The 22,252-nt window shown below is 53.2% G+C and overlaps 2 protein-coding genes across 7 annotated transcripts; one reads left to right on the forward strand and one right to left on the reverse strand.

Annotated features, from left to right (window-relative positions):
• Positions 1 to 2,479: 2,479 nt before the first annotated feature.
• On the reverse strand, positions 2,480 to 5,597 carry Gpr3 (G protein-coupled receptor 3). The gene is made up of 2 exons (XM_036180121.1): positions 5,473 to 5,597; positions 2,480 to 4,429 (listed from the first exon to the last, which is right to left on the reverse strand). The coding sequence occupies exon 2, from the start codon at positions 4,422 to 4,424 to the stop codon at positions 3,432 to 3,434; it is 993 nt and encodes a 330-aa protein (XP_036036014.1). The 5' UTR covers positions 4,425 to 4,429; positions 5,473 to 5,597; the 3' UTR covers positions 2,480 to 3,431.
• Positions 5,598 to 6,035: 438 nt separating this feature from the next.
• On the forward strand, positions 6,036 to 17,776 carry Cd164l2 (CD164 molecule like 2). 6 transcript variants are annotated; one of them, XM_036180123.1, is made up of 10 exons: positions 6,036 to 6,403; positions 7,403 to 7,469; positions 11,053 to 11,346; positions 13,779 to 13,952; positions 14,338 to 14,499; positions 14,594 to 14,665; positions 15,078 to 15,122; positions 16,815 to 16,959; positions 17,216 to 17,227; positions 17,474 to 17,776. In XM_036180123.1, exons 3-10 carry the CDS (start codon positions 11,247 to 11,249, stop codon positions 17,478 to 17,480), a joined length of 717 nt encoding a protein of 238 aa, XP_036036016.1. In that variant the 5' UTR covers positions 6,036 to 6,403; positions 7,403 to 7,469; positions 11,053 to 11,246; the 3' UTR covers positions 17,481 to 17,776. The 6 variants fall into 6 exon arrangements, with proteins under 6 accessions (XP_036036016.1, XP_036036015.1, XP_036036018.1 ...); XM_036180122.1 differs by lacking the exon at positions 6,036 to 6,403 and adding an exon at positions 7,129 to 7,190; XM_036180125.1 differs by lacking the exons at positions 6,036 to 6,403; positions 17,216 to 17,227 and adding an exon at positions 7,129 to 7,190.
• Positions 17,777 to 22,252: the final 4,476 nt, after the last annotated feature.

Raw genomic sequence — 22,252 nt, forward strand, 5'->3', positions numbered from 1 at the left:
GGCCAGCCTGGTCTACAAAGCAAGTTCCAGACAGTCAGTGCTACACAGTGAAACCCTGTCTTGAAAAGAAAGAAAGAAAGAAAGAAAGAAAGAAAGAAAGAAAGAAAGAAAGAAAGAAAGAAAGAAAGAAAGAAAACCTTCTCTGTTATTGCTATTTCCCCTACTAGAAATTAAGCTATTTGCAAGAACAGCAGTAATAGTAGTGGCCCATTACTCTCAGAGTGTCTATAGCCCAGGAAAGCCTTGAACTTGCAATCCTGCCTCAGTAAGTGGGATTGCATGGTACTTTGGGATTTCCAGGTATGTACCACCATGCTCAATTTACTCTTGAAGCCCCCTCTCACCTCTTGCATGTTTTTTAAATGGGGTCTGATGTTGCCTGGGCTAGCCTTGAACTCACAATAAAGCTGAGGCTGGCCTTGAACTCACAATAAAGCTGAGGCTAGCCGTGAACTCACAATAAAGCTGAGGCTGGCCTTGAACTCACAGTAAAGCTGAGGCTGGCCTTGAACTCCTGGTCTTCCTGCTTTGACCTTCCAGTGCTGGGACTAGATGCACTACTACATCCAGCATCCGTCTCCCTCAGATATAGAGCATTTGCCCCACTGATGATGCCATGGCACTAGTATGTGCAATGTGGGGCTTCTGGGTTGGCTTGGAGCAGGTGCCTGTGCAGTGAAGATCTCATCCAGGAGGCCTTCCAAAAGAGGGAGGGAGAGGACAGCCAAGGCTTGAGCTAGGAGGCATCCCTTGCTTGGGCCTTGGACTCCTGTAGTCACTGTTAGGGAGGAATCTTGAGCTCTAGGAGAAAGAATGGGAGGCTGAGAAATGGAACTGTGTCCCAGCAGGCCCAACACGACTGATTTTGAACAGATAAGTAGCTGCTGCTTGGGTCTCTCTCTCTCTCTCTCTCTCTCTCTCTCTCTCTCTCTCTCTCTCTCCAGAGTTTCTCTGTGTAGCCCTAGCTGTCTTGGAACTCTCTTTAGACCAGGCTAGCCTTGAACTCATAGAGATCCACCTGCCTCTGCTGGGATTAAAGACATGCACCACCCAGCTTGAGGCCTCGGTTTTTCTATCTTTGTGATGATAGAAATGTAGGCTAGGCCAGAGAGGCTCTGATGGTTCCTTCAGGCTTTGGTCAACTGTACAGCCTGCCAGGTTGAACTAGTCAGAGCTTCCTTATTTATGTATTTAGGGTTTTTTTTGTTTTTGTTTTTTTAATGGGGCCTTATATAACTGGCTTCAAACTTGCTATGAGCTGCAACTGGCCTTGAACTCCGGATCTTCCTGCCCTCCCTCCCCAGGTGTTGGGATTACAGACGTGTACTGTCACACTTGGCTGCTGTTATGTTTCTTTGTTTTTCCATTTTATGTGAATGAATGGATGTTTTGTCTGCGTGTGTATCCATGCCTGGTGCCTGTGGAGGCCAGTAGAGGGTGCCATATCCCGGGGAACTAGAGTTACAGATGGTTGTGAGCCACCGCATGGGTGCTGGGAATTGAACCCAGGCCCTCTGTAGAAGCAGCCAATGCTCTTAACTGCTGAGCCATCTCTTCAGCCCTCCCTGTATTTGTGTGTGTGTCGTTAGGCTTTAAATCCAGAGCCTTGTCAGCAACTCTACCCCTGAACTCTCTCTCCAGCCCTTAGGTATTTTGAAACAGAGTCTCACTACACAATTCAAGCTGGTATTGAACTCAGTGTGTAGCTGAAGCTAGCCATCGATCATCTGGCCTCTGCCTCGCCAACACAGGGGTTACAACAGGCATGTACCACACCAGCCCAGAGCTTCTCCTTAAGCTGCCTCTGCCCTTGTGGTGAGTACAGGCCTGCCTTCCTAAGCCCCAAGTTCAAGTCTCCAGTTGCACAGTTACATGAAGAAGCTTTACCAGCTCCACAGTGACCAGACCCCATGTGACCACCTTCCAAATGTGGGCCACTGGCCCTAAGGATATAAGGTAAGGTCCAGAAGGTTCTAAGCCCCAGGGTCAGGGGGAACTAAAAAAAAACCGACAGAAATGAGAAGTCATCGCCCAGGGGACTGAACACAGATTTGGGAAACAGATGTTCCAGGTCTGCATATTGTCTTGTATTTCCAAGCTATATGACCTCAGCCTGTTTTCTCATGAATGTAAAATGGAGACAATATTATCTGTGCCGGGATGTTGGTTAGGCATATGCACAATGCCTAGCCCAGAAGAAACACTGTTGGAAGGAAGCTATTACTGTGGAGGGAATTTGTGTGCTAGAAACATGTTCTGCATGCCTGAGCCCTGAACTAGCTACTGTGGACAGACTGAGTATCCTCAAACTATGAGGAGTCTAATATCCTGGTTCTGAGTTCCTGGGTGCTGAGGGTCTGGTCCTAGGGGCACTGGCATCTTGTGGTGTCAGCCACACTCTCCTCTGGGTCTCCAGCTTCCCAGATTCCTTAGGGAGTCCTGCTCTCCTCCACACCATGCAAATGCACAAACGCCAATATTTATCAAAAACGGTTTTTATTGAGTAGGGCTGGGGACTGGACAGGAATGCACTGGGGACCCTACCCCGATTGGCAGAGGGGTGGGGTATTGGCTCTTGCCCCACCTCCTTTAGGGCACCCCCAGGCCATGGCTGTGGCGCTGAAAGCCAGGCGGGAGTGGAGATGGGGGTGCATTACAGTCCCGACTGCCACGCCGGGTTGCAATTCCCCCAAATGGCCACCAGAGGGAAGCCGGGCCTCAGCGCAGAGGAGTTCTCGGTTACTCAGGTGATGGCTTCTTAAAAAAATAAAAAAAACCAGAGGCTGGTGTGTTCCTCCTGCAAACCCGAGCAGTGCGGGCCTGGGGAGGAGGCTCTGGTTTCTATGATCTCTCTGATAGAAAATAAGCAAAAATAACAAAATACGTGGTTTTTCTTTCTCCATCCCCCCCTCCAGGAACTGAGGTCAGAAATGGGGACAAGGGGCTGGGGACACCCTGGTGAGGACTAGATTTCAAAGTGTGGGTCTCTTTTTTTCCCCTTATCACCCATAAGTAAATTTATAAATAAATACATAATAAATAAATAAATAAATATACTTTCTTTGTTTGTTCACATATATAGTGGTAAATCTTTCATCTAGGCAAACTAAGTGTTTAACCTCTCTGACTCTGGAGCTTCAAAACTAAAGTGACATGGTCAAGGTCAAGTTTCAGGGAAGGAAAATCAAGGACTTGGAATCATACTGTAACATTCCCAGCATTCTGGAATTGCAAACCACTTGGAACCACCATCTGGAACATTCTAGAACCATGCAGCCAGCTAGGCTGGGCCCCTGAAGGAATCTTGAACAAGATCCTAAAACACCCAATGTCTTAGAACTCCAGAACCAGCTGGGTCATAAGGGTGTGGAGCTGGGGGTTGGAACTAAAGCCCTGGTGGGCCTAACATTCTGATCAAAGCCACAGAACCACTAGACGTCACTAGGGGACCGGGACCGGAATGGAATCTTGGACGTAGAACAGCAGCAGCAGATGGCCCACAGCACCTTCTGCACGTCTTGGTTGCGGAAGGCGTAGATGACAGGGTTGATCATGGAGTTGTAGGTGGCGGGGAGCAGGGTGAGATAGGTGTAGAGTGATGGAGAGTTGGCATCTCCCAGGAGGCAGTAGACAGTGAAGGGTAACCAGCAGGCAGCGAAGGCGCCAAGCACCACGGCCAGTGTGGCGATGCCCTTGCGGGTGGCCACGTAGTGAGAGGCAGGCAGCAGGTGTCGTTGGAGGGCAATCTGCTGGGCATGGCGGCAGACGATGCGGCAGATCTGGGCATAGAGCTGCAGCATGATGCCAAACACCATGAAGAAGGCAATGGCCAGGACCACCAGATGGTTCTTGGAGAGCGGATATACCACACCACATGTGGTCAGGCTATCCTGGCAGTTCCAGGCCAGCACAGGAACCAGCCCCAGCCCTATAGCCCCCACCCACACCAAGGCCAGCATCACATAGGTCCGAGTTACTGTTGTCTCTGAATAATAGGTGAGAGCGTTGTACAAGGAAAGGTAGCGGTCAACAGTGATGGCCAGCAGGCTGCCAATGCTAGCAGTAAATGCCATTGCTAGCACGCCAACCAGCACCAGCCTCATCTCTGGTGAGCCAACGCAGAAGACAGCCGCAAAGTACAGGACCAGGCCCAGGCCTGCCAGGAGGTCTGCTATGGCTAAGCTACCCACCAGCAGGAACATGGGGGCACGGAAGGCGGGAGTGCCCACGATGATGGCCACCACCAGTGCGTTCTCACAGGATACCAGGGTGCCCGAGATGCAAAGCACCACATCCCAGGCCCTGGGAGAGGGCAGCAGTGTAGCTGGGCCTGTGGGATCTTCTGCTGGGTCCACACCGCTCACATTCACGCTGCCTGAGCCAGCTGAGAGCCAGACCATGGAGCTGCCTGGACCCCACATCATGGTTCCTGTAGAAGAAAGGCCCTATGAGATGCTGGCAGGCCTGTATCCCGACAAGAGGCCTTGGAGGAGGGAGATACCTCTCAGGGTAACAGGTGGGGTACCAATGCCCTGCTCCCCAATGCACGTCCTGAGGCTCTTGCCCCAGGCTTTGTCCTCCGATGCCCCCAGGCCTGGAAACAAGGGCCTCTGTTCCTGGCCATCCCTTCCTTCCCTGTGTCTCTTCACCTTCCTCTCTGTTCCTATTAAAGACTTCTTTGCCACGTGTGGTCAGAGAAGTAGATCAAAGCTTACCATAAGTGAATGGGGAACCACAGGATTCAAGGTGAGCCTTAAAAAGGCTCATGACTAGGGAGAGGAGGGAAACGTGTCAAGAAGCAGGGCAGTCGGCTCCCTCCCGTCAGAGATGATGACTCGGTTCCTGAAGCTCCCAGACCCCTCACGATTCGCAGCTCCACCAGCCTCAGGCTCCGCCCCCAGGCAAAGCCGGTGCAGCTCCTTGCCAGCCCCCAATCCACGTTCCTAGGGTAACACCTGGGAACTCATTTCCCTACACTCTCTTCCAAACTTCTGTCTCCGGACAGACCCCCGTTCTCCACCTAACCCCTGAGTCTCCGTAGCAGACACCCCCTAGTGGAATCCTAGATTCCTGAGTCAGACCCCTCCTGCCGGGACACCTGGATCTTGGGCCTGACTCCTCCTCCTGCCTTGGATAGCTGAATCCCTAAATAAGACACCCCCTGCTGCTGGGAAGCCCAGGTGCCCGCCCCAGATGCCTCCAGACACCTCAACCTCAGATGACAGCCGGTCCCTCCAGGGCCTCGGGTCCGGCAGAAATGCTCATCCTTCCCCGGATCACCCCCATCACACCGCTCCAGCACCCGAACACTTGGGGAGCCGCGTGCTAATGCAGAATCTGGTAATCCAGGATCCCAGCTACGACCTCCGGACCCTGAGCAGCCGCCGCAAGCAGCCTTCCACCCGCCCGGCGCCCCTGCACCCTGCGTGTCCTCCCAGACTCCGGGTACCTGCGGCAGGACCCGCTACTCACCGCTCAGGACCGGGCGCGGCCGGGCCGCGGGGAGCCTCCACTCAGGTCCTGGCAGAGCAAGGTGTGCGCGGACCCCAAGAAGCCCCCGAGGCCGCGGGAGACGCGGCGTGAGTCACCCCGCCCCGCCCCGCCCCCGGCCACCGGCCTGGTGACGTCAGAGGCCCAGCCGGCCAATGGGCGCGGCGCGCTGGAGCGCAGCGCGCGCTGCGCGGCATAGTAATGAGGCCTCGCGCCGCCCGCTCCCCCATTCATAAAAAGTGACCGTGGCCGCGGCCCCGCCCCCTCCGGAGCCGGCCCGCGCTGTCCTTGACGCTGCGCCCTCTGCGGGTCGGGGGGCTTTGGGGGGCGCTAATGGGAGAGCCTCACAAAAGACTCAGGGAGGCCACAGAGGATGTGGGAGGAGGACAAGGGACCGGGATAGTCTGCGGGGGTGACGAGCACCCTGGGGTGTCAGGAATGAGCTGACACAAGACGGGTGATGGGGCCGAATGGGCGTCCCCCGGAGAGGGTGACAGGCTTTGCCTCTGATAGGGCCCTGAGGTGACGGTGACAGGAGCACGAGGGAGTAGGGAGGTGGGTGGCTGTGACGATATGAGCGTGGTGACAGGATCGTGGAGGCCGGTGGCTGTGGGACGCTGAGGGTGGGGGGCAGGGATAGGGCTCCTCGGGGCAGCCAGAGCAGCGTCAGGGTGACTGCAGCATGAGGAAGCTGGAGACCCCAGGGTCTCAGAGGTGGTGACAAGGCTTTGCAGAGGACAGTCGTTCAGGCGAAGGGACTTCAGGTCACTGTGACCCTGTCAAGTGCTGAAGGACTGAGGCGACAGAGCTAAGGGAGGACCGTGGGGTCCCGGAGTGAAGATCAAGTGACTTGTGAGCGGGACCCAGAGTGAGGGGCTAGGGTAGGAAGTCTGCCTGGACGGTGACCCAGCAGGTAAGTTGCTGCCAGGACAGGTCTCGTGATGCTGGGGCTGGGATAAGGAGCTGGGTGACGTCACTGACGTGGGCCCAATAGCGTCCTCGCAGCACGGGAGGGGGCGCCTGGCAAGACTTCAGAAACCTGAATAATTTATTGAAGGATCTGGAAAACCAGCGCGAGGATGGGGAGGGGGGGGTCACTTCCCCGAAGCAGCAGGAGATAGGGAGCCGGGAAGAGCTTGGAAACAGAAGGACCGGGCAGCTCCAGGCTCAGAGCAGCCTCTCTGAGCGCCCGGCTTAAGTTGCCAGGGGGTGGAGCAGGGGGAAAACTTCTTCCCCAACCCTGCCTGCCCCATCCCTAGGGAAACGCCCCATCAGTGACCTTGTGACCCTAGTAACCAGTCCTGCCCCCTCTCTGGAATGTTCAAGACTGTAGGGGGGTGATGGGAGTCAGGAGTCAAGTTAGGGAATGAGGCTTAGGAAAGGAAGGCCAAGAGGCGGGGAATAACATCACACACCCTCACAGATGCGGCAGAACCAGGGCTGAAGAGAACGTTTTAGGTCGGATGTGGTTAGTTCAGCTGGTAGGAGTAGACCAGCTTCGAACCCTAATATCCTTCCATTTCCTAGCTGTGTGCCTTTGAGGAGTGAGTCAGGCTCTCTGAGCCTGTTTTGTTTTGTTTTTCATTTCTAAAATAGTGATATTGGTGCCTACTGGGGACTGTCAGGAGGCGTAGCACTGGCTACCTACATACTGGCTGTTAATGGCATATTGGCCAGTAGAGGACAGCGGGGAAGCACAGGTGAGCACTAAGAGAATGAAAAGTGTTCAAATAAACAAATTAATTAATTAAATTAAAAGAAAGAAAGAAATGAAGAGTGACAGGAAGCTCTGCCTTTGAGGGGCCAGGTAGATGAGACTCTCCTGTTGCAGGCTCTTTGCATGGGCTGTTTCTGTGCATAAAACCCTTCGCTCCCTCCAGAGCACTGCTTTTAACAACTTCTTCCCAAACAGGCTTCCTGACCTCTGTCACAGATGACCAAGTAATCCTGTCCCTGTGCCTCCTCTGCTAGGCTTCCAGGTGTGCAGAACTCTTAAAAGAAAATAATCCGCAGGGTGGTGGTGGTGGTGGTGGTGGTGGTGGTGGTGGTGCACACCTTTAGTCCATGGGCGTGGGAGGCAGAGGCAGGTGGATCTCTGTGAGTTCGAGGCCAGCCTGGTCTACAGAGCGAGATCCAGGACAGCCAGGACTATGTAGAGAGACCTTGTCTCAAAAACAAAACCACCGTGGCTCAGCAGGTAAGAGTACTTGCTGCTCTTCCAGAGGTGGCTCACTTTCTGATGAGCATACAAACACGCAGTTAAAATACTCATAAATAAACAAATCAATAAAAACACTTGGCACATGCCTTTAATCCCAGCTTTTGAGAGGCAGAGACAGGAGGATCTTTGTGAGTTCAAGGCCAGCCTGGTCTACAGATCAAGTTCTAGGACAGCCAAGGCTACACAGAGAAACTCTATCTTGAAAAACAAAAAAACAAAACCAAAAATAACCCACTCATATACAGATAAAATAATAAATATCTAAACAAATTACAAAGAAACAAATTCAGACAGAGACACACACGGGGGGATGAATGTAGTCCTGGTGTGTGGGGGGGTCTGAGAGAGAAGACAGCACCCCAGGACCTGGACATCCATTCCTTCTCCCCATTTTGAGCCAAGTCCTCAACAGAGCTCTGGTCTCACAGAAGGAGGCGGAACAAGGTGGAAGAGTGGTGTTGGATGGAAGTGGCATATGAGGCACACTTGCCTTCTGAGCAGCTGTTTTGCAGTTCCCCGATGCACTGGTGAGAACTAGTCACCAGTACGGGGGCACACGCCTGTAACCTCAATACTTGGGAGGTAAAGGATCAGCAGTTTGAGGTCATCCTGAGCTACAAGGCCAGCCTGGACTACATGAGACCCATACCAAAACAAAACCAAACTGTCCTATCTCTGCAAGTCAAGTCCTCAAAGACGCTCCAGTTTGTCCCTTCAGCGCTGACCTTTGACTTCTCTGTGCTGTCCACTTGTCCCTACAGCTGTTTTCTTTCTCTTTTTTATAAATTAAAAAAAAATTAACTTATTTGTATTTCATTCCCATTGGGGCTTTGTCTGCATGTATGTCTGTGTGAAGCTGTGGGGTCCCCTGGAACTGGAGTTACAGACAGTTGTGAGCTGCCATGTGGTTACTGGGAATTGAACCCAAGTCCTCTGGAACAGCAGCCAGTGCTTTTAACTGCTGAGCCATCTCTCCAGCCCTTTTCTTTTTTTAAAAAAGATTTTTACTGTGGTGGTGATGCACACACACCTTTGATCTCAGCACTTCTGGAAGGCAGAGGCAGGTGGATCTCTGTGAGTTCGAGGCCAGCCTGGTCTACAGAGTGAGTTCCAGGACAGCCAGGGCTACACAGAGAAACCCTGTCTCAAGAAGATAGTTATTTTAATTGATGTGTATGTGTGTGTTTCTAGGTTGAGTGCATGCATAGATACTCAGAGAGGCCAGAAGACAGTATCAAATCCCTTGGAACTGGAGTTATAGGTGGTTGTGAGCTGCCTGCAGTGGGTGTTGGGTCCTTTAGAAGAGCACTAAGTATTTATTTAAACTGCAGAGCCATTTCTCCAGGGTGTGTGACCCCCATCCCCATCCTACCTCCATCCCCATCCTCCCCATCCCCATCCTCTCCCATCCTCTCCATCCTCCCCATCCCCATCCCCCTCCCATCCCCATCCTCCCCATCCCCCTCCTCCCTCCCATCCCCATCCTCCCAATCCCCATCCTCCCCCATCCCCATCCTAACCCCATCCTACCCCATCCTCCCCATCCTCCCCATCCTCCCCATCCTCCCCCATCCCCATCCTAACCCCATCCTCCCCATCCTCCCCCATCCCCATCCTCCTCCCATCCCCATCCTCCCCCATCCTCCCCCATCCCCATCCTCCTCCCATCCCCACCCTCCCCCATCCCCATCCTCCTCCCATCCCCATCCTCCTCCCATCCCCATCCTCCCCCATCCCCATCCTCCTCCCATCCCCATCCTCCCCCATCCCCATCCTCCTCCCATCCCCATCCTCCCCCATCCCCATCCTCCTCCCATCCCCATCCTCCTCCCATCCCCATCCTCCCTCCCATCCCCATCCTCCCCCACCCTCCCCATCCCTATCCTCCTCCCATCCCCACCCTCCCCCATCCCCATCCTCCTCCCATCCCCATCCTCCCCCACCCCCATCCTCCTCCCATCCCCATCCTCCTCCCATCCCCATCCTCCCCCATCCCCATCCTCCTCCATCCCCATCCCCATTCTCCCCCATTGCCATCCTCCCCATCCCCATCCTCCCTCCCATCCCCATCCTCATCCTCCCTCCCATCCCCATCCCCATCCTCCCCATCCCCATCCCCATCCTCCCCCATCCCCATCCTCCCCATCCCCATCCTCCCTCCCATCCCCATCCTCCCCCATCCTCATCCTCCCCATCCCCATCCTCCCCCATCCCCATCCTCCCCATCCTCCCCATCCCCATGCTCCTCCATCCCCATCCCCATCCTCCCCCATCCCCATCCTCCCCATCCCCATCCTCCTCCCATCCCCATCCTCCCCTATTGCCATCCTTCCCCATCCCCATCCTCTCCCATCCCCATCCTCCCCATCCCCATCCTCCCTCCCATCCCCATCCTCCCCCATCCTCATCCTCCCCATCCCCATCCTCCCCCATCCCCATCCTCCCCATCCTCCCCATCCCCATCCTCCTCCATCCCCATCCCCATCCTCCTCCCATCCCCATCCTACCCACCCCATCCCCCGCCATCCCCAACCCCAGCTATTTCTTGAGATCTTCGCTTCATACAGACCATATCCTGCAATCTGTATTTGGATTATTTTTCTTTATATAAGAACCATGAACTCCACCCAAGCAAGCTGTGTCCCACACACACACTGTGGCCCCAACATCCCGCACCAAAATAGGTTCTGAATCTGATTATGAAGATGACATCCTGTGTGGTCTTGGACATTTGAGCTAGTTTTCTTCAAATTTCTTAGTGACAGTTATCCCAGTGAAGACATTAGCAACGTTTGTTCCTACTGAAGCAGGCAGACGGTCCTGTGTACATTATGGTGAAGATGGTCTTTCTGGCTGCCAGGAAGGGAAAGTGTGAGGGTCTGTCTAGCTTGAGAGCACTTGGAGACTCAAAGACCGAGTGAGACAATAGATTTTCACATGTGTGCTCTCTCAGGCGTGTGTGTGTGTGTGTGTGTGTGTGTGTGTGTGTGTGCATGTGTATTCGATGCGCATACACGTGTGTCTCACCCTGTAGGTCTCAGACTTGTGGGAATCCTCCTCAGCTGGGATTTTTTTTTTTAATAATTTTTTTCTTTTTTTAAAGATTTGTTTATTTATGTATACAGTGAATGTTCAGCCTGCAGGCCAGAAGAGGGCGCCAGATCTCATTACAGATGGTTGTGAGCCACCATGTGGTCGCTGGGAATTGAATTCAGGACCTCTGGAAGAACAGCCAGTGCTCTTAACCTCTGAGCCATCTCTCCAGCCCCCCTCAGCTGGGATTAGAGGTGAGCTACCATACCCGGCTGAGGTCAGCTCTTACGTGCTCTCTCCTCCCTGAGACCTTCTCTCCAGGGGAAGGACAAGTCCTTCTTGCTCCATCTCCTACGTCTTCCCCACCACCAACCCTACAAAGTGAAGAGACAGAGCCCACGCTTCATAGAAGCTGAAGGACTTGCCCCAGTCCACACTGTGAGTGGTAGCACTGGACTTCAAAGCTGTGACGAAGCCCAGGGTGCTTCCCACTCCAGCATAGATGGCACCCTCTCCAGACAAGGGGCTGAGTGAAGTCATCTCACCGACAAACCTGCAGTTCCTCGGGTGGCCACCAGATGGCGATGAGCTTCCCTGTCCAGGTGAAACTGTTTTTTTTTTTTTTTTTTTTTTTCCTTTGAGGCAGGGTCTCAAGCAGCCAAGGCTGACCTCAAACTTAAAACTTCTGATCTTATGCCTCCACCTCTAGAGTGCTGGTATTACAGGCAGGCACCACCACACAGTTTTACATTTTTGGTGCAGGGGACCAAACCCAGGCTTCCTGCATGTTAAACAAGCCCTCCACCATGTGAGCTTACTCCACCGGCCCCAGGCAAAACTTTCCTTACTTCTGTCTTCTCCACCAGCCTGGGGACCTTTGGCCTATATCCAAAGAGGGGGACATATGTGTCTGTCCCTGCATATATGAGAAGCACAGAGAGTTGGTCTCCATTCTGACTTTGTCCAAAATTCAGAAGACTGGACAGTTAGCACATTTTTGGGGGTGGCGGGGTACGAATCTAGTCATTGAACTAATGTTCTTTTTTAAATGTTTCTTTATGTTATGTGTGTAGTTTTTTTCTTTTGTCTGCATGTATGTCTGTGTACCCCTTGTTTTTCTGGGACCCTCTGAGGCCAAAAGAGTGTGTCAAATGCTCTGGGACCCGAGCTATTGAAGGGTGTGAGCTGCAGGTGTTAGGGCCCTCTAGAAAAACAACACATACACTTAACCTCTGAGTCATCTCTCCAGCCCTCACTCAACCAATTTCCAATAACAGTGCCCTGGTCTCAGGGTCAGGTGGGGGACAGAACAATCCATAAGCCACACTCCTGCAAGTTCCACATTCATTTATATTGAGTATCTGCTATTTTCCAGGCACAGAGACAAACACTGAAGTAACAAAAACCATTCCTCCTTCCTGGAATTTCTATCTTAATAGAGAGAAACAGACAATGCACAAAGAGATGCAACTGTGACGTCACGTCTATGGTATCAAGTCCTTGAGGGTCTCAGAGAGCACTGGGCGGGGCACACATGCACACCAACAATAGGACAGGACAGCTAATAAGCATCTACTTCATCCCGTGTGCAGGGGATTCACCCAGGAAGAAGAAAGCCATGGCTCCTGCCGCCATTGTGGAGTGTGTAGACCAGGAAACAAATAGGCAGTTAATTATGCATTGGATACACGCTCCAAAGGAAAGCAGGTGCTGGCATGTAGAATAATTAGGAGAGGTCTTTTCAGTAGAGAGGTTAGGAAATGAGTCACTTCAAGAGGGAACAGATGAGCTTGACTTCCCAGGACAGGGCACAGCAAGTGGACAGTCCCCCAGGAGGGGAAGAGTATGAGGACCAGAGAGGAGGCTGGATGAACAGAGAAGCCAAGAGAAGAGCAAGTGAGCGTAGGCCTGAGCCCAGAAGGCATCAGGAGAGGCTCCAGTGGGCGAAGGAGAGCCTGGAGCTGGAAGGTGCTGGTGGGGCCCAGGGGGCAATAGGACCTGGGGTGTTTTGTTTGTTTTCCTCCAAGGATCATTTTCAGTGGTAGCTCAAAGGATTAATAGCTAGACAGATGGAGCTAAGGGCAGAGAGTTGGGATAAAGGCAAGAAGAATGCCTTGCTCTCGTGGAAATGAAGCATGATGGGAAAGATTGAGACAAGCAAGATACATCCAGAGTCAGGAGCTCGAGGGTTCCATGTAGAGGGCAAGCCATGCTGACAAGTCACTGAGAGAGATGTGGACATCGGTGTGAGGGCCCGCTCAGGGAGGGACTATGGGGCCCAGGAGACATAGGGAGACGAGGTCTGAGGATTGGAGCTGGGGGCAAGGGCAAAGTAAGCTCCAACCTGGGTGGTGGGGCCAGTGAGAAGAGCAGAGAAGCTAGGGCTTTCCTGTGTGGAGGACAGGAAACAGAAGCCTAATGACACCCAGGGGGAGGTGCACCGGAAACAGGGACACCCCTCCGCCAGGAGGCCCAGCTGAGTTATGTCTTCCCCTGGGAAGCTGCAGGCTGAACACGGCACAGCCCATGCCATGGAGCAGTTTGGACATTAGCTGACTAACTCTGATTAGAATAATTTACATCTTGTTGGTAAGAAGGGGTTACTGGAGGCTGGAGAGATGACTCGGTGGTTAAGAGCACTGGTTGCCTTTCCTGAGGATCCAGGTTCAACCTCCAGCACCCACATGGAGGAGGCTCACAACCTTTTATTAAATCTTTTTTTTTTTTTTTTTTTTTTTTGAGACAGAGTCTCTAGCTATTCTGGAACTCTGTAGACCAGGCTAGCCTCGAACTCATAGAGATTCTCTTGCCTCTGCTTCTTGAGCGCTGATGGATTAAACTCCTGTACCACCATCGCCCCGCTGCCCTCGGTGACCCGCAGAGCCCCATCCGTTTGGTCCAACCCCGCCCCAGACCGCCGAACACAGCCACGCCTCCCTCCGGCCCCCACTTCTCTGGCCAAGCTCTCCCTGGACCCTCCCACCGGCCACACCCACTAACCACGCCCCTGTCTGACCACGCCCCCGTTGCCCAGGTCTCCCTCTGGCAAGCTCCGCGAGTGGAGTCAAGAAAGGACGCGCCACACCAGCTGTCCACCGACCCCCAATCCCGGCCCCCGCGCCCATGGCCGCACCCGGACCCCGCGCCTTGCGTGCGGCTCTCTGCAGCGGTTGTTGCCTCCTCCTGTGTGCCCAGCTGGTTATAGCTGGTAACGCTGGGCAGGACCTGATTAGGGGGCAAGGCAGGAGCAGGTGTACCTCACTTTAGCTTCCTGTTCCTGCACATCTAGGCTTGGGGGGTTGAGAGGGCACCTTTTCAACGTCTTCAGGGCTCCAGGGGTGTGTTAAGACCATAGTGCATATTTGTGGGTTCTAGGTGTGGGTGACTAGGAGACTTATGTGGATAAGTGGAGGGGTGACTCCAAATGCCCCTGGGAACTTCAGGAGCATGTAAAGGAAGAAGTTCTGGGGGTGGAGGGGTGGGTAAGGCTAGGGAAGCTCCAGGCCCGCGCAGAGGGGTGAGAGCAGAGCCGCCGCCGTGGTGGGGGAGGTGTGCAGCTTGGTACCTGGCACTTTGCTGTTTTCCACTCCCAGGCAAAGGAGCTCGAGGCTTTGGGCGGGCAGCCTTGATCCGCCTGAACATCTGGCCTACTGTCCAAGGGGGCTGCAAACACCTGGGACACTGTGAACGCTGTGTGGACAGAGCCCACAACCTCTCCATTTGCGTCTGGCAGCAATGTGGGCCAGAGGAACCAGGTTTGTAGCTGGGCCCTCCCCGAGTCCATCCCTCCATATAACCCCCCCCCCCAGCTTTTCCCCCACACCTCTTCCCTGCTTCTTCTCCCACCAGGACATTGTGTGACCCAAGCTGAGGTGGTCAAGGAGGGTTGCTCTGTTTATAACCGTTCAGAGTCGTGCCCAGGTAAGGGAGTTCACTCTAAACCTACATGAAGGGAAGGGAGTGAGGTGTCAGCAGCCACAGCCTGCTTCCAGAAGGAACTAACTTCTCTCAGGGAGTGGACTGCACCCACAAACAGCTGGGGCCTTGTCCACAAGCAGTTGTATCTTGCCCTGGCCGGTGTCGTAGCCTATAAATTGGTCCAGGTGTGCCCAGGGGCTGGAGGAGCTAGCACCGTGTGAAGTAAGGGCAGTGAGGTCTTTGGAATGGAGGAATCCTCCTAAAGCAAGCAGCATCTGAGATGGCGCACAGCTGCGGGAGGAGACTGGCTGGCCAGGCTTGAACGGGGTGGGGGTGCTGTCTGAGTGGGAGGTGGGTCCAGCTACTGACCCGGGCTAGGGAGAGCTGTCTCATCCTGGATCCCCTGTCTCCTCAGCTTCCCACCACCATCCCACCCATGAACCGAAGACAAGCACAACAGGTAGGCCCTTGCCAGGGGGAGAGGGTTGGACTGTGGCAGAAGGTAAAGGCAGAATGGGGCACAGGCCCTGACATGCTCCGGGACCTCTGAGATCTCCGCTGCACCTGGGAGCTGGGTTGGACGGACACTTGCCTCACAGAGCCATGAGGATTTATGAGACTGTGCAAGGCCACTCTACTGTCTGCGGCATCAGCATCAAAAGCAGTTAGGAAATGACAGGTTCCGTCACCAGTTCTGGGAACTCAGGGTCACCCCTCCAGATCCCTGCTTGAAGCTGAGGAGGTGTGGCTCCAGTTGCTAAGAGATGCCCTTGGCGACCACCTGCAGCTAGCTGAGGGCCCCAAAGTGGGTTCTCAGCAGAGCAGGGGAGGAACCCCATCTGTCTCTAGGTCCCCACTCCCGCTCCGAGGCCCAGAGGTCACTAAACTTAGCCAGGATGGCTGAAGAGGCTCTTGGTTAATTAAAGCCGGCAACTGATCTTAAAGAATTAATTATTGATGGCTCGGCTCCCTCGTCTTGAGCCCCAGATCTGCCGTGCCCAGCTCACTTCCCTGTCTGCCCGCTTCCCCCAGTGTCTTTGTCTGCAGCTCTCAGTTTCAGCCACAGCAGAGCCATCCTTCCCACTTCATGTCCTTGGATTCTGCACTCTCCATGTCCTCTGGGAAGGAGACCCTGTCCCCAGTCGGACCCCTTGTCCATTGTCCCAGAATGATCTACTTACCAGTGTTTTCCTGTGCTGGGCACCTGGCCCAGGGCCTGAAATCAAATCCCTGGTTGGAATTGATGGGTAATGTGGTCCAGCTGGTAGCCACCAAAGCCTGGACCAGTAACTCAGTGCTCAGGCCTTCCCTGCAAAGGGCAAAGGGCAGAGGAAAGGGTTGGGGAGCCTGGGAGGCCCTTTGCTTAGTCTTTACTTGCCTCCTCACTAGGGTGCTGGTGCTGGGCCTCCCTTATCCTTTGTTCCTTCCCTCTTGGTGAGGACTCCAGGCTGAGAAGGCCTCAAGGACTGTGATGTTTCATCTGTGCTCCAGGCCTGTGCCCTGAGCTGTAAGGAGGGCTAGTGGCTGAGTTCCACGTCCATCCTTCCTCTACTAGGCTAGTGGGGGACAGCAAGGATGCAGGGGACCTTGGTCACTGTTGGTCCCATGTGACCAGGAGGCCCAGAGAGGGTGTGTGTGACATAAAGCTATGGAGCAACTCAGGAACAGGGCTGGACAAGGTCCACCCATCCCAGCCTCAACTACCCCTTCCACCAGCTTGCGGGATTTGAAGAGCCTGAGGTAGACTGACCTCCCTACTCTGTGTGTGTGTGTGTGTGTGTGTGTGTGTGTGTGTGTGTGTGTGTGTCTGTGTGTGTGTGTGTGTGTGTGTGTGTCTGTATGTGTGTGTGTGTCTGTGTGTCTGTGTGTGTGTCTGTGTGTCTGTGTGTGTGTGTGTGTGTATCTGTGTGTGTGTGTGTGTCTGTGTGTGTGTGTGTGTCTGTGTCTGTGTGTGTCTGTGCAGGGATCGAACTCAAGGTCTCACTAGACAAGCTAGACAAGCAAGCACTCCATCACTGAGCTGCATCCTCAGCCTTCACCTGGACTTTGGAGCCAGGTAGTATGGGCCCCATCTTGAGGACTGAAGGAAGCCTCAAGGTGTCAGGTGTGGGACCCGGGTCCACAGTGGCCTGTTGTAACCTCCACACTACAGGGAGTCCCCCCATCCCTGAAGCCCACAGCCCAGGTTTTGATGGAGCCAGCTTCATCGGGGGCATTGTGCTGGTGTTGAGCCTGCAAGCAACAACCTTCTTTGTACTGCGCTTCCTCAAGGCCAAGGACAGCACTTACCAGACACTGTGAGTACATGGCCAGCAGTGGGATCCAGCTGCCTGCCTCCCTTACTCCCTCCTGCCTGGCAACCTGGCAACATTCCTCTATGGTGGTCCTAAAGACTACTCCCCCGACATCCCCCATGGGAACAATACCCCTCCTTTCTCTAGCTGAGGTTGCCCCTGCCAGATGTTGGGGTGGGACCCAGACTCAGCCCTGAGAGATCAGTGTCTGAGGGTCCAGCTGAGCCTTTGTGTCTTTGTCTCCTCATGCTGCCAACAGGGAAGAGAACCAGTAGGTGTCAGCCCCCAGGCCAGTCCTCAGCCCACTGCTGCTACGGGCAGCAGCCAGGGCCGTGTGTCCAGTGTGGTTTTCTCTGAGGAAGGGGCTGGGTGAGGCTTTGGTGTGCCTGTTCTGTGTGCTGTGGGGCCAGGTGTGCAGCCTGCATTAAAATGTTTATTCTTCCAGCTGTGCCTGATCTCTGGAAAGTGGGGTGGGGGATCCTCACCCCTGAGTGTTGTCTCTGTCTGGCCTCCACAGAATCTGACCCCCAAGTGGTCCTGGCTCCACCTTGAAGGGACAGAGGACTCAGAGGCCACCCTCTTGATTGCCTTATGAGCATTGGGGGTGGGACACACTTTGGCCACCCGTTTCTGGTCCCTGAAGGCACAGGGCACCAAGAGGGCTTAGCGCTGATGGCTGACATTCTTTCCTGTCCTGGGCCTGGCACCTGTAGCTGAGAGCATCCTTCATCCAGCCAGCTGAGCCCCAGCCTGGTACTGAGGTCTGCCGCTGCCTCTCATCAACCCAGTCTGGGGTCTACCCCCAAATAAAAGACCTGTTTCCACCCCATGATTCCTGGCCGATGTCTCAGGCTGTCTGTGAATTGGATGGGGTGAGGGAGGGATTTCTGTCTAGTACTGTTGTCTGCTGTTGAGATATTTTCAAGCTCTGGGAGGGCAGCAAGATGGCACAGTGGGTAGAGGGGCTTACCATGCAGTCCTGACAAGCTGAGTTCGATCCCCTAATGGAAGGAGAGAACTGACTCCTGCAAATGTGTCCTCTGATTCCCACACATGGGCTGTGACATGTGCCTGCCCCCCACAAATGGATACTAAAAATATTTAAATTAAAATATTTTAGGGATTGGGAAGTTGACTCTGCAGTTAAGATCATACACTGTTCTTTTGTTTTGTTTTGTTTTTTTTAGTTTTTCTATGTAATATCTCTGGCTGTTCTAGAACTTGCTCTGTAGACCAGGCTGGCCTCGAACTCAGAGAGATCTGCCTGCCTCTGCCTCCCGAGTGCTGGGATTAAAGGCATGCACCACCACCACCGGCCTATGCACTACTCTTGAAGAGGATCTTGGCTTAGTGTCCAACACTAATGTTAAACTCTCACAACCACATGTAACTCCTGCTCCAGGGTGGTCACACACTTCTCCTCTGCAGGCATTGCATTCATGTGTATCTACCTGGACACATGCATGCACTTCATTAAATTAAACCAAATTTTTATAAAGGTATTTCCAAGCTAGGCACTGGGAGTCAGGTGTGGTGTTGTGTATCCAGCACTCAGGGTCAGGAGTTCAAGGCCAGCTACAGCTACGTAGTAAGTTCTAGAATAGCTTTGGCTATATAAGGCCTCAAATTTTTTTATTTTCAAGCCAGGCATTGTGATGCATACCTGTCACCTCAGCATTTGGTAGGTAGAATTGGGAGGATCAGGAGTTCAAGGTCATCACTGATTAGAGTGAGGATGTAAGCACATGAATGCAAGGCCAGCTGATCACATGAGGCCCATCTCAAAAAGTCAAATCATCACAACAAAAAGGGATTTCATCTGGGATATTTTTTCCTCAGGTTAATTTTATTTGTGTGTGTGTGTGTGTGTGTGTGTGTGTGTGTGTGTGTGTGTGTAGCATATGTATGTGTGTAGTGTAATTGGTTTGTGTGTGTGTGTGTAGTGTATCTGTGTGTGGTGCATGTGAGTACGCAGGAGCATGCACCCTTGTGTGAGCGTGCAGAAGCCAAAGGAGGTTGGGCGTCTCCTTTTATTGTTTTTCCTCTTATTGTTGTGAGGCAGGGGGTCTCTCACTGAACTGGAAGCTTGACATTTTGTCTAGCTGGTTGCCAGACAGCTGGAACCTGCCTGTCTCTGCGTGCCCCTGCCCTAGTGCTGGGGTAACCCATCCATTCCTGCTTTTCCCATGGGTGCTGGGCGTTCAAATTCAGGAGCTCATGTTTGCACATCAGTGGCTCTTACTCACTGAATCACCTCCCCAGCCCTCTGTGGTGACTGACCCTCTTCTAGAGAGTACGGCCGCCAGCCAGGTAACTGTGCTCACTCATGACGGCACCCGTGGGTGAAGGCACCCCTGGATGATGGCACCACTGGAGAGACTGAGCTGGGGTTGGAGTCTAAGATTTCTGACTCTAGGGTGAACAGAACACCAGGATTCCCTTCTGGAAGCTTCTGCCCTTCTCTGTCCCTAAAATTAAGCTCCAAAGCTGAGGGGGTGGGGTGGGGGTGGAGGAGCAGCCCTCTTGGGACTCTCTGGCAGGCAGAAGGCAATCCTGGCACTGTACTTGCTTCCAGGCCCGTGTTGGGGTCTTATCTCAAACATCCCATCCCAGCTGTGCCAGGAGGTTGTAAGCTCCACTAGTACCAACTCTAGGAATTTCACAGCTCTGGGCCTCATTTTCTTTCCTGTAAAGTGGGACAACATCTTGGTTGGATGTGATTCATTCTTCTCCAGAGCACTCAACACCTGTGTTCCCAGGGGGGTCCTCTGGCTGCAGCTGAAGAGTCTCACAGGAACCTGGGATCTACAGGTAGTTCCAGCTACTCCTTGGCATTGGGGCTCACCTGTTCACATACAGCATCACCAGCCACATGTGGGTCCCTTCCTTAGTACTCTCCTGCCTCTGCGTCCATGCAAGGCCCACATCTATCCCCTCAGACACCAGCCTCCTCTAGCTCCCCGAATCTCCGGTTTCCAGCCATCTTGCTTTCTCCTTTTCCCTAAGCCTTTGTATCTGTGGTTCCTCTGGACATACTGCCCTTCCCCCAGCTCTGTCTGCTTGATTGCTTTTCTGTGTCTGCCTCCTGTATCAAATTCTGTCTTTTCCTTTAAAAGAGAATGGGTTCCAGGACAGCAGGGTGGTGGGCCCAGCACTCGGAAGGCAGGTGGGTAACTGTAAGTTCAAGGGCAGCCAAGGCTGTTACACAGAGAAACCCTGTCAAAACAATCAAACAAAACAAAATCTTAAAGAAAAAAAGTGTTGGAGCCAGGCTCCTTCCCCCATCTTTCCATGCTGCTGTGATGACACATCCAAATGCCCCAGCTGTGCTCGGAGGTCGTCCACAAGGGCCATATGAGGCCGTCCTTATGAGGCGGTACTCCGAGGTCACCATCTGGTCTCTAACTGTGGTAATGAAGCATGGCTACCTTGGTAAAGTTGAAATCATGGATGGCCACAGAGCTGGGAACACCATTGTCAATCATACGGGTAGATTAGACAGGATGGAGGGATCAGCCCCAGACCCAATGCTCAGCTTATAAGCATGGAAAAGAGGAAGGAGAATCTTCATTATACTGACACCTTCAGCTGTCGCCACGGACCATGGAGAAGCAAGACAGGAAACACACAGTGAGGAGAATCCCAAATAACATGCCTCAGTGGGAGGTGGGGCTGTGTGTGGTTTGCATCTGTAATGCAGGCGGAAGATCAGGAGTTCAACTCCAGCCTTGGCTACATGAAACCTTGTCCCATAAATAGGTAAAAATAATAATAGTGGTAAATAAGTAGGGACCAGTAAGATGGTAAAAGCCTGAGTTCAATTCCTACATGGTTACCCTCGACCTCCACACATGTAATAAGGTACACACACACCCAGATAAAGAAATGTAAAAATAAAGCCAGGTGTGGTGCACACTTGTAATCATAGTTCTCAAGAGGCTGGGGGAGAAGATGCTGAGAGGTTAAGGCCAGCCTTAAAAACTGTCTCGCTGGTGGTGGTGGCGCACACCTGTAATCCCAGCACTCGGAGGCAGAGGCAGGCGGATCTCTGTGAGTTCGAGGCCAGCCTGGTCTACAGAGTGAGATCCAGAACAGGCACCAAAACTATACAGAGAAACCCTGTCTCAAACCGCCCCCCCCAAAATAAACCCCAAAACCTCTGTCTCAAAAACAAAACAAAGTAATGAAAGAGTGCCCAAGGAGGCATGGATAAGAATGGTCCCACAGGCTCCTCTATTTGAAAACTTGGCCTTCGCAGGAACTGTCTGGGAAGGATTAGGAGGTGTGGCCTTGTTGGAAGAAGCCCATCACTGAGGGTGGGCTTTGAGTTTGCAAAGCCCAAGCCGGTCTCAGCTAGCTCCCGCTCTGTCTCCCACCAGAGGATCAGCTGGAGATCTCGGCTACTGCTGCAGCTCAATGCCCGTGTGCATGCTGCCATGCTCCCCACCATGGTGACCACGGACTCGAACCCTGTAGAACCACAAGCCCCAAGTTAAACGCTATCTTTTCTAAGTTGCCCTGGTCATGGTGTTTATTACAATTGAAAAAGAAGACAAAGAGAGACAAGCACTCCTTCCGTGGCCGATCCCGCATGTAACTGCAGTTACCGGTGTATTTCAGTCGGTTCTCTGTGAATTTACAACCTACAGACACATGTTTAGCTCTTTTATAGCACAAAGTGGGTCCATGCTGTTCTGCAGTCTCTGCTTCCTTACAGATCAGATGCATCCTGTGACTTGTCCAGATGGTCATAATTTATTTGCCTGGATCCTATCAATGACTGCTGGGGTCATTTCCATTTTGACTCATAAGTAGCCATGGACAGGCCCGTGTGCAAAGCCTGGTACTGCTGTAGGAAGGCTGGGATGAGACAGATCCCTAGAGGTGGAATTGTAGAAGCTCAGGGCATCCCTCTCAGCGATCCATCCATCCCACAGACAAACAGCCTTTGCTTTCCCCTGACACCTCATTGTACCTCAGCTGTCCCCACTCCACCCACACTGGGCCTGACAAAGGACAGGCCCTCAGAGGGTTTGCTGAATGAGTGATCTCATTCCCCTCCCTTCTCCCCCATCACATCCTGCTCTTCTTTAGCCCAGTCCTTACCTCTCACAGCTGGCCAAGCCTACTGCCTCTGGGCACCCTGACCACCCCCTGATTTGCCTGTGCTAACAGATGTTTCCAAGGCTCCAAGGAATTCAAAATGGAACAAGCGGTCAGGGCACTTCCCTAAGGGTGCTTCTTTCTCTGGCTGGGGTGAGGGTTGTTGTCCAGGGATTGGCTGAATGTCCTGTGG

Source organism: Onychomys torridus, chromosome 2 (assembly GCF_903995425.1).
Source record: "Onychomys torridus chromosome 2, mOncTor1.1, whole genome shotgun sequence".
NCBI classification, from domain to species: domain Eukaryota; kingdom Metazoa; phylum Chordata; class Mammalia; order Rodentia; family Cricetidae; genus Onychomys; species Onychomys torridus.